The 10,876-nt window shown below is 50.3% G+C and overlaps 1 protein-coding gene across 2 annotated transcripts; it reads left to right on the plus strand.

The window, feature by feature from the left end:
* The first annotated feature begins 4,136 nt into the window (after positions 1-4,136).
* Positions 4,137-10,873, plus strand: HASPIN (histone H3 associated protein kinase). Of its 2 annotated transcripts, XR_012051489.1 has the most exons (2): positions 4,137-6,900; positions 10,738-10,873. XR_012051489.1 is itself a non-coding variant. In XM_072916865.1 (1 exon), exon 1 carries the CDS (start codon positions 4,174-4,176, stop codon positions 6,847-6,849), a length of 2,676 nt encoding a protein of 891 aa, XP_072772966.1. In that variant the 5' UTR covers positions 4,137-4,173; the 3' UTR covers positions 6,850-6,976. The 2 variants fall into 2 exon arrangements, 1 of the variants encoding a protein (XP_072772966.1); XM_072916865.1 differs by lacking the exon at positions 10,738-10,873 and having other exon boundaries at positions 4,137-6,976.
* Positions 10,874-10,876: the final 3 nt, after the last annotated feature.

Raw genomic sequence — 10,876 nt, forward strand, 5'->3', positions numbered from 1 at the left:
AGCTGGAACATTTGCCCACTGCTCTCCCCCAACCCAAGAAGGGAAAGTGCTTGAGGAAGAGAATCAGAGGAGAAGGAAAAATAGTGCACATCTAATGAAACCAAGCCATCATGCCCTGTTCTGTGAGGGAGCTGGCATTGAATCAGGTCAGAGAAATTAATAAATGCACATAAAACACTGCTGAGAGGCTGAGTGCAAGGATAGCTGGACCAGCAGTGCTCTGTTGCAATGAATTCACCTCCTAAGGTCAGACAATAAAAGCATCACTGGGAAATAAAAGAATGTTGAATCAAACCCTGAAAGCTGAAGGGGTTTAATAAAAAGTGTATTCACATCAACCACAAATTTAAAGGTGAAACCCTGCTCTTGAATACACCCAACAGAACAGTATTTACTTCTCTGGTAACACAAAGACATGAAATTGGTCCTGGCTTGATACCTCTGCCAGCTCTTACCTTGCTGCAAGCTCTGAGGAGAATCCTTCATCCCCTTCCTTCGTGGAAGGACTGAGGAGGATCCTTCATCCCCTTCTGTCTGTGGCACTGCAGCCCCACTCAGCTCCTTCAGCCTGCTGTAAGAAGGGCAGGAAATGTCTCTTTAGAGCTACAATTCAACTACCCTCCAAACAAAGCCAAACAGGCCCTGGAGCCCAGCAGAGCTCTGCATGGCTCATCCCTGATACCCTTACCTTGATGCTTTGTCAAGGCCTGACCTAGAGCAGAGACTAGAGGAGTTAAAGAATAAAGCAGGGATTTCTTAGAAGTCCTCAATGGATCCACCTCGGGCAGCACAAGAACCCAGCCAGGCTACACCCAAAATGAACCAAAATGGTCATAAAATGGACACAAGGTCTCTCATTTTTATACATTCTGCTCCATTTGCATATTGGAGTTCATTGTCCCATTCCAGCTTTAGCCCAGGCAGTCCCACCCTGCTTGTTTTTCTCTCTCCAGCCCACGTTGTTTGTGCTCCTGGGCTGAGATTTGGATCATTTGCCCTTAGTCCCCAGCTGGAGAAGGAATTGTTTTGTCCCCCTGCTCTGTGCAGAGACCTCACCATCCCCTAATATGAAGCTCAGAACTGCACAATAAAGCAGCACAGAATGTGAAAAACATAAAATCTAAGAGCTGAGGCAGCAATGCCCTGTGCTTTACAATGAAGAAGTACTGATGTCCTTCTCCTGGTGAGCTGAGCTCCCTTTCTCCTGCAAACACCCAGGTAGGTCCCTGCATTCCCACAGCTCTGCACACAAACCTGGCAGCTCCTGAGCACACCGAGGGAAACCCAAAGTTTGGGGATCTTCCTGCTGTGTGACAAAGCCACGAGCAGCTGGTGTCACCTCCGACTGAAGCAGCATCACCAAACACATCCTGTCCTCCTGTGGGAGGCACAAAACCGTGAAGAAATGCAAAGCTGGGTAAGTGAGGAGGCCCACAATGATGAAAGGAGGAAACTGTGGTTCTGCAAACCCTCTGCCACCTTTGCACCAGGCAGAAAGGAAGGTCATGAACCGTGCTGGCAGCTCCACAGCCTCTGGGAGATCTGCAGCAGCTGATCTCCTCCAACACCTGGCCCCAAAGTGCTGCCAGCTCCTTCACCTGCCTGAAAGAGGCATTTCCAAATCTTCTGTCCCTCAGGGAGGTGCCACAACCATGCCACAAAGCCAGGGCCACTCAGCCAGGCTCCTGCAAAGGGCACTTTATTCAAAATGTAGATTGTAAATAAATTTAGAAGCAGGCACGGCCAGGCTCCCATGGAAACCTCACAAAAATCCAGCTGTGGTTTGGATGAGTTGAGTCTTGGCAGTCTTGGCTAATCCCTTAAGTGCCATCCAATGACTGCAAATGTGTTTGGCATCTGCTGCAGTGATTGCAAAGAATTAAATGGTCGATGGCACTCGCCGGAAATTACAAGTCACAGCACCCTGTAATGTGTTTAGGAGGGAAAAAACATCTAAAAAGGAAAATAGCATTACCCACCACAAGAGCTGACCTCCTTGAGAGCCAGGAGGGACAACAAAAGGCATCCAAGTAATGAAGGAAGCTTAATTCAGAGAAGGAACTGGAAAAATAAAGGGGAGAAGGATTGTTTGTTGTTTTTCCATCAGGCAATATTGGTTAGGCCAAAGGAGACAGGAACTCTTTTGTCTTCTGAATGAGAAATCTTTGTTTATTCTGCTTCTGCCTACAAACACACATTAGATCTGTGGGGTTTATGGTCAACCAAACATGTCAGAAATAAATAAAACAACCACAAAAATAGGAGACAGAGAAAGGAACACTACCAAGTGTCTGTCCTTGACTTTCTTTGGAATCCACAAAGGGGTGCCTGAGATAATTTTACTGGAAGAACACGAGGTCTGGCCGGGCATCTTTTTTCCCCAAACCCTCCAAATTGCAAATACTGATAACCTGCAGCTGATAAATCACCAGGGTCAGTCTCTCAGATTAAAGAATTAAAGATTTCCCTGTGTTCAGTAGGGAAAGGGGAGCATCAGGATGAAATCCCTGAAAGAACAGGAGGCCTTTGCTTTAACTGCATCAGCACAGGAGTTCCACACAGAACCCTAAATATTTTCTGCTCTGCAGTGGCAAATGTCCTCCCCCTGCTGCTGTCCCACAGTCAAAAGCTGATTTCACTAAACTCAGAGGCAGCACAAAAGGTGCAGAATTTAACTCTGGAACTTGATTTCTTCTCTGTGCTCAGCAAACCCATCTGGATGTCTCACTTGTCGCTGTCCCCAGGGAAGTCCGGGCTGCCTGTGTGATCCTCAGTGTGAACTTCTTCTCTTTCAGGTGGAGTTCTCTGCTGAAGATCACTTCCCCCTGATTTTTTTTTGTTCCCCCAGGCATCAGCAGAACAGCCCTTTAAGCTTTTTAAGAACAAGGGGAAACAGAAGCGAAAGGAACAAAACATCAGCTGCTTTCCAGCAACGCCTGGCTCAGGCTGCAAGAACCCAGTGCTGTGCTGCCACCAAGCTGTGTCCCCTGTCCACAGCCCGAGTGACAGCTGCGACAGCGACACGGAAACCTGCAGGGCTTTACAGTTCACCTGAAATAAATTGTATTTTTACCCATGTATAGAATACATGAATACATAGAATCACAGACTGCTGGGCTTGGAAGGGCCTTAAAGATCATCTCTTCCCCACCTCTCTGCCATGTGCAGGGACATGTCCCCTTATCCAGGTTCCTCAGGGCTTTTTCCAAGCTGCCTTTGAACACTGCCAGGCTTGGGACACCCACATCCTCCCGGTGTCCACCTGTGGGAGTCTCAGAGGTTCCTGAAACACCGCGGGGCGGCTGTCACGGGTGTGTGCGGCTGTGTCCCGCCCCGGAACGGCACTGGGAGCGGCACCGGGAGCTGAAACACAAATTTTAAGGAATTTAGAGATTTTAGAGGAGCTAAGATTTTAGTTAGAGATAAGCCTTACTAGAGTTAATTGAAATAAATGAGTAGGCCTTGATGAAGTTAAGTTAGTAGTTAGCTAATAATTGATTGCTTGTCAGCACAATGTTGAGTTAGCTGGGTTTATAATGAAGACTATAGAAACTGACAAATCGCTTTTAGGAACATAAGACAATTGTGGGCCTCTTCTGTTCTGAAACCAAATGAAGAAAAGGAATGGGAATTCTACCAAGAGTTCGTTTGTCATATTTGCATTGGAAAGGTAGAAAGGTCAGAACGAGGAAGACTTCATTTACTTCCTCATTTTGGGACCCCTCCCAGTGAAAGGGACACCGACACATTTCAAGGAACAAACTACGCATGCTGAATGGCTTTTGGAATGATCAGCATACGAAGCGAGGAATGGGATGTACCAAAATCACGAATATTTTGGGTATTCAATATTGTACGGATAAAAGGACTCTTTTGGAGTGACCACCTGGAAGCTGCGGTGTGTATTTGGGAGCTATCCCACACACACTTTCTAACTTTAAGCTGTTAGAGGGTGTTTGTCTGTCAGGGTTGAATATCGGTACTAGATCAATATCCGGATTTTTTTAATAATTCGGAGCGACCCGGGAGAGGGGGCGTGGCCGGGGGCGTGGTCGGGGCGTGGCCTGTCAGTTGGCCCCGCCCCTCGCTGCGGGCGGGGCGGCCGCTCTCGCGCGCTCTCGCGATACCCGTTCGAACGGGAGGCGGGCGGGCTCCGGGAGCACCGGCTCCGCCATGTCGCAGCGGCCGCGGCTGCTCCGCACCTACTCGCGCCGCGACGGCAACCTGCGCCGGCTGCCGCGGCCCGAGCCATGGGTGTCCCCGCCGCAGGACCGCAAGCACCTCTTCAGCTCCAGCTCCGCCGCCTCCAGCGCCCTCTCCGCTTCCAGCGCCGACTCCAGCCTCTCGGATGACCCCGAGTACTTCCCGCCCGCCCTCCCGGTACCGGATCCCGGTAAGCGTACCGAATGGGCCCGGCGGCTGCGGAGCTGCCAGAAGGAGAACCGGGGAGCGGGCGGGCAGGAGAAGCGGAGAGCGGCGGGGAAGGAGAACCGGAAGCCGGAGAAGCGCGGGCGGGCACAGGAGAGCCGGGGCCGGGGAAAGGAGAACCGGGAACCGGCGGGGAAGAAGAGGAAGTGCGGTCCGAGCAAAGAGCCCCGCGGGCGCACAGAGGAGCCCCGGGGGTCGCTGTGTTGGCCCTCGCTGTCCCCATCCCCGCCGCGCCGGCGGCAGGGCCCGCTCTGCGTGTCGCGGCCGCCGCTGCTGTGCAGCACCCCGCAGTGGTCCCCGCCGCCCCGCCGCGCCCCGCCGCTCCTCGGCTCCACCGCCGACAGCGCCTCGGTGCCCGGGGACAGCCCCGCGCCCCGCCGCCGCCGCCCGCCCGTGCGCCTCAGCCGCCTCCTGCTCAACGTCAGCATCGAGGGCGGCTCGGGGCTCGGCGATCCCTGCCCGCCGCCTGCCGAGGAGGTGCTTGAGCGGTTCGGTCCACCGGGCTTGGCTCGGAGCTGTGAGCCCCAGCCCGGGCTGCGGGGGTCTCGCCGCGTTCTGAGGTCGGCGGTGCGGAGATCCCGCTTGGTCCGAGCTGCCCCGTCCCCGCTGGAAGCCCCAAGCGCTCAGGAAGCGCTGCCACGCGTGGAGAGTGAGCCACAGCCCCCTGCACCCTGTGACAGCATCACTCGTGAGGAGCCCTGTGAGGATCCATCTCATCTCACGAGACAGCCAGCCAAAAGAGGCTTGAGCTGTCACAGAAGCTTGGCCAAGGACTACCAGCTTGTGCCAGTGGTGGTGCTGGACCCTCTAGAAGTGCCAATGCTATTGAAAAGCCTGAAACTCAACAATCAGGCTGATGTTCAACCTGTCTGCCTGCAGCCAGGATCTCCCGTGGGCCGCCAAGGAATCTTGGAGAACAAATACAAAAGGACCAAGGGTGTCCCCGGCGAGGGCAGTGCCTGCAGGAGAGCTTGTATCAGTGGCTTCAGTGCCAGCCGCTGGGGCGGGCACAGCAGGCTTCGCCCAAGAAGGCCTAAGAAAAAGAGGCAGCAACAGCCCAATGACTCCCTTTTCAGGCTCCAGACAAGGCACAAACGAGCTCAGAAGGGAACTCTAGAGATGTCTGTAGGTGTCAGAGACAATGACTCTACGTTCCTTAATAACTCTTATTCTTGGGCTAGAGTTCGAGCATCTCTGTGCTTCCATAAAAAGAAGAAAGTGACCACAGATGAGACTTTCTGCAGCAGCATCCTCTGCACCCCTTCAGGGAAATCCCAGCTTTCAGGATCCCAAGGCATCCTGTCTGCTGGTAAAGCTCAGAGCTACTCCGGGTATTCTTCCTCCATGGTCCTGCTGGCTCCCAGGGATTCCTCCTCTGTCCTGGAGCTGCTCCTTACAGATGCTGAGAAGGTGTTTGGAGAATGCAACCAGGATGGGCCCATTGCTTTTGAGGAATGCATTCCTTTAAATAAGATGAAATGTTGCAAGAAAATTGGAGAAGGGGTGTTTGGAGAGGTGTTCCAGATTGACAGCAAGAGAGGACCTGTGGCCTTAAAGATAATTCCCATTGAGGGGACTGAAAAAATAAATGGTGAAGCTCAGAAGACCTTTGGAGAGATTCTACCGGAGGTAATAATTTCAAAAGAACTCAGTCTTCTGTCTGAGGGCTCTGTGAACAGAACTGTGGGGTTCATCAGCCTGTACTCTGTGCACTGTGTCCAAGGGGCCTATCCCAGGTATCTCCTGGATGCCTGGGACAAATTCCACAAAGAAACAGGCTCAGAAAACGATCGGCCAGACTTTTTTGGGGCCCAGCAGCTCTTTATGGTGCTGGAGTTTGAGTTTGGTGGCAGGGACCTGGAGAGCATGAAGTGCAGCTTCTCCTCGGTGACATCAGCCAGGAGCATTTTGCACCAGGTCACCGCGTCCCTGGCGGTGGCAGAGCAGGAGCTGCACTTCGAGCACAGGGACCTGCACTGGGGGAACGTGTTGGTCAAAAGCACAGACGTGAAAGAGCTTCAGTACGTGCTGGATGGAGAAACCCACTCTGTCCCCACTGCTGGCATCCACGTCAGCATCATCGACTACACGCTGTCCCGCCTGGAGAAGGACGGCCTCACCGTCTTCTGTGACCTCTCCACAGACCTGGAGCTCTTCCAGGGCACTGGGGACCTCCAGTTTGACATCTACAGGCTGATGAAAGAGGCAAACTCCAACAGCTGGACTGACTACCACCCACACAGCAACGTCCTCTGGCTGCACTACCTGGCTGATAAACTTTTGAAAGCCATGAAGTACAAGACGAAGGCATCAACTGCTAACCTGAAGAAAATCAAGATGCAGCTCAACAAGTTTCACAAGGAAGTGCTGACCTTTGAGTCTGCCCATGATGTTCTGCACCACAGCAGCCTCTTCCAGTGAGCAAGGCTCCAAGGACTGAGCTACTGGTGCTGCCTCTCTCCTCTGCTTTGTGTATGTGTTGGCACAATTAAGTGTTTTTATGGGGTACAAATATGTTCAATACATTCACATAAATTTTCTCACATTATATTCTGCTCTAAGATGTTTCCATACCTGCTGGTTTTGAGGGGTGCTAGAGGGGAGATAACAGAGCTGACTGTGGAGAAAGGATAGGGAAAGAGACTTCTTCAGGCTCAGTTAATCCTCTGAATTTCACATAAATTTTCTGTCTTATATGCTTATCTTACAAGCCAGGACATTATCCACCCCTTATTCTATTTCCATCTGCATCACAATGAAATCTTACACCCAGTTCTCACTTAAGACCAGGTCTCCCTGTGGTACACAACGAGTTTCCCCATCTTTCTGCATTACCCACCAAGTGTACCCAGGTCCTTGAGCAAAACCAATCCCACGGATGGGTTTGTCTTTGCATGAGGTGGGATTAATCTAAACATTTTTTCCTAAAATACCTTTCATATGTACCACAGGGACTTCATCTACTGTGTGCAAGGGTTCTGACTGGGCAGGACCAGCTCGATTGATGGACCCTCAGGTGTTGACCATCCAGGTTGCTTTTGCAAGGTTCATTTCCCAGTTTCTAAATGTTCCCCCACCAAGTGCCAAGGGTGGTCTTAAGGAGTCCGTTGCACCGTTCAACTTTGCCAGCAGCTGGAGCATGACAAGGAATATGATATATCCATTTGATACCATGTTCTCCTGCCCAGGTGTTGATAAGGCCGTTCTTGAAATGGGTGCTGTTGTCATACTCAATTCTCTCAGGTGTGCCATGTCTCCCCAGGACTTTCTTTTCCAGGCCCAGGATGGTGTTCTGTGCAGTGGAATGAGGCACAGGGTAGGTCTCCAGCCATCCAGGGGTGGCTTCCACCATGGTCAGCACGTAGTGCTTGCCATGGCATGTCTGGGGCAGTGTGATGTAGTCAATCTGCCAGGCCTCCCCATACTTTTACTTGGACCACAGCCCACCATACCACAGGGGCTTCACCTGCTTGGCTTTTTGATGGCAGCACAGGTCTCACAATCATGGATAACCTGAGAAATACTGTCCATGGTTAGATCCACCCCTCAGTCTTGTGCCCACTTGTAGGTGGCATCTCTGCCCTGATGACCTGAGGCATCATGAGCCCATCGAGCCAGGAACAACTTCCTCTTATGGTGCCAATCTAAGTCTATCTTTGACACCTCTATTCTTGCTCCCTGATCTACCTGCTCGTTGTTTTGGTGCTCCTCATTAGCCTGACTTTTGGGGACATGGGCATCTACATGACAGACTTTCACTGTTAGTTTCTCCACCCAAGAAGCAATGTCCTTCCATATATCAGCAGCCCAGATTGGTTTTCCTCTACTTTGCCAGTTGGCCTTTCTCCACCTTCCCAGCCAGCCCCACAGAGCATTGGCTACCATCCACAGATCGGTCTAAAGTAGAGCTTTGGCCACTTCTCCCTTTCAGCAATGTCCAGGGCCAGCTGAACAAGGGCTTGATCCACCTTCTCCTTCGGTAGCTTGTGCAACTTGTGTTGGGCTCCACACGGCTGCTTTCCACTTCTGGTTCATCCCTACGATGCGACAGGAACTGTCAGTGAAAAGAACATAGCGAGTTTCCTCTGCTGGCAGTTGGTTGTATGGTGGAGCTTCTTCAGCCCTTGTTGCTTGTACCTGCTCCTTGTCATCAGTGAGACCAAAGTTTTCACCTTCTGGCCAGTTGGTAATTATCTCCAAAATCCCAGGGTGATTCAGGTTTCCAATACAGGCACACTGAGTGATGAGGGCGTGATGAAGGTGGTGTACTGAGATGGCCCAAGATTTGCCAGACTCCACAGCATTTGCCCTGTCCATCCCTCCCAAAGAGTACCCCCAATACTGCCACTTCCCTCAGCTGTTGGATCCCTTCCTCAAGGGTCTTCCAGCACGTTCTATGCTGGTGCTCCTGCATTCTCTCCCTGTGGACAAACCTCTCTGACACTCATTAAAAGTCACTCCCAGAGGGAAAGGGACCCTGGCTCCATTACAAAAATCTGATTCATACCTGAGTCCTGGTCAAGGGTCCCAAGTTCCTTGTCTCACCACTGTGCACACCTGTACCCATAAGGTCCCAGACCAACCATGTAGTATAAGCCTCACGCCCTCATTGCACAATGTCTTTGTGCAGATTACGGAGACGTTTGTACGTCAGGGACTCTGTGATGATCGTGACCTCTGGGTTGTGAGGTTCCTCCATTCCTATCCCTATCTGGGTGCTCTGCTTTCATCTTAGACCTCCTTGTTTCTACCAGGGCAACTGCTGCTGGCTGTGGCTGCCTTTGTGGTTCAGCTGGAACCTGGATAGGTGTAACATCTGTGGGTTCCACAGCTGTACTATTAGACTGTCCCTCTCCAAGGCAAAGGGCAGGCTTCTCACCAGCTGGGGAAATGCACTCCTTCAGCATCTCTTGTATCTCCTTCACCAGAACCCTCACCCAGTCTGGGTGGTTCATTTCTGAGTTGGGCTGTGGGGCAGTGTCAGGTTCTGCAGCAGCATCTCCACTCTCAGGTGTAGGTGTCAGGGCAGTTATCCAGGTTAATCTTCCCTTATCTCTGAGTGCTAAATATAACAGGCATATCAACAACACCACCCATTGTATGATATCATTAGCACTTAGAGTGGATCTTAACCCTTCAAATACTGGTGGAGCAGACCCAAAAAGATGGTTAAAAGGCTGGGAAAAGATTTCCCCCGGTGTCATTTTCTCACAGTAGGTACCATTACTAAAGTAACCCCAAAAACATACAGTTAGTGTGTGATAGATCTGAATCCATCTACCTGCCTTCCAGAGGAAGTTAAAGATCCATGAATTCCTCACCTTATTAACCCATAAGCCAAACTGGATAATAGACACAGTAGCCTTAGTTATAAGGACCCATGTTTGGATAAGGGCCTGCACGTGGGAGAAATACAGCCACAACCATGTGCCACCCAAACCAGGGTAAACTAGACCACATGGTGACACTTAAAGATGTTTCTATATCAGCACACACATAAAAAATTAAATTACTTAAGAACTGTTAATCCTATTTTCCCTCTCAATGCCCTCGAGCCCTAAGTTGGGTGCCAAAATCTGTCTTGGTTTGAAAAGACAGGAGTCTGTGAAGGAAGGCAAAAGCCTCCTGTGAAATGGGAATGGTAAACCCCCTCCCTGCAAATTACCACAATTTCAAAATTAAAAGGCTCTCAGGCAAAAATATGGGAATGGGAATAACAGTTCTTTATTAGAAAAAAAAAAACTAAATTAAAAAAAAATGTAATTAGTACAAACAAAACTAGTGATAAAGTCAGAAACCTGACACCCTGAGGAGTCAGGGTGTTGGGAATAGTCCAGTTAAATGGTGGCTGCTCCTCCTGCAGTGGCAGATGAAATGCTGCTGGAGCAGTGATCTGTAGAAGGGTGGAGTTTGCTCTGAAGGTCTGGGGATGGAGTAGCTGGGCCTGGTCTTCCTCTGGGAATCCAGCAGAGAAAAAGCTGCTCCTCTGGAAATCCAGTGAAGGGCTGCTCTGGTGTCTCAAAAGGTGCTGATTTTATGCAGGTGGGGATGCTTGGCTCCTCCCTCTGGGTGGAGCATCTCACAATGGGTGATGGAACTTTACCAATCATATAGTGAGTCATTCAATGGCCATTAACAGAAAATACCTCCTTGGAGGGAGATATTGTTCTTGGAAGAGGTAAGAAAACTGCCCAACCTCCAAGAGATGGTAAATAGAATACATGTTTATTTTATAAGCCAGGATATTTTTTTACATTTTAGCCTTAGATTATTAAAAGTTCTTTTCTTACTGTTTTGTCTTTTTTACAGATTATTTTCTTAAAGGTAAAAACTCTCCAGTTCTGGACAATGAGGAGAAGGGTTAAATACTACTGGCTTGCTGGAGACAGAGAAGAAAACCCACCCTTTGATTTAATTTTGGCAAAATTTATACCTGGAATGAAGGTGT

Source organism: Taeniopygia guttata, chromosome 19, assembly GCF_048771995.1.
Source record: "Taeniopygia guttata chromosome 19, bTaeGut7.mat, whole genome shotgun sequence".
In the NCBI taxonomy this organism is placed as follows: Eukaryota; Metazoa; Chordata; class Aves; order Passeriformes; family Estrildidae; genus Taeniopygia; species Taeniopygia guttata.

Excerpts from the sequence above, each read along its gene's own strand:
- HASPIN (XM_072916865.1), top strand. The coding sequence starts at position 4,174 with ATGTCGCAGCGGCCGCGGCTGCTCCGCACCTACTCGCGCCGCGACGGC.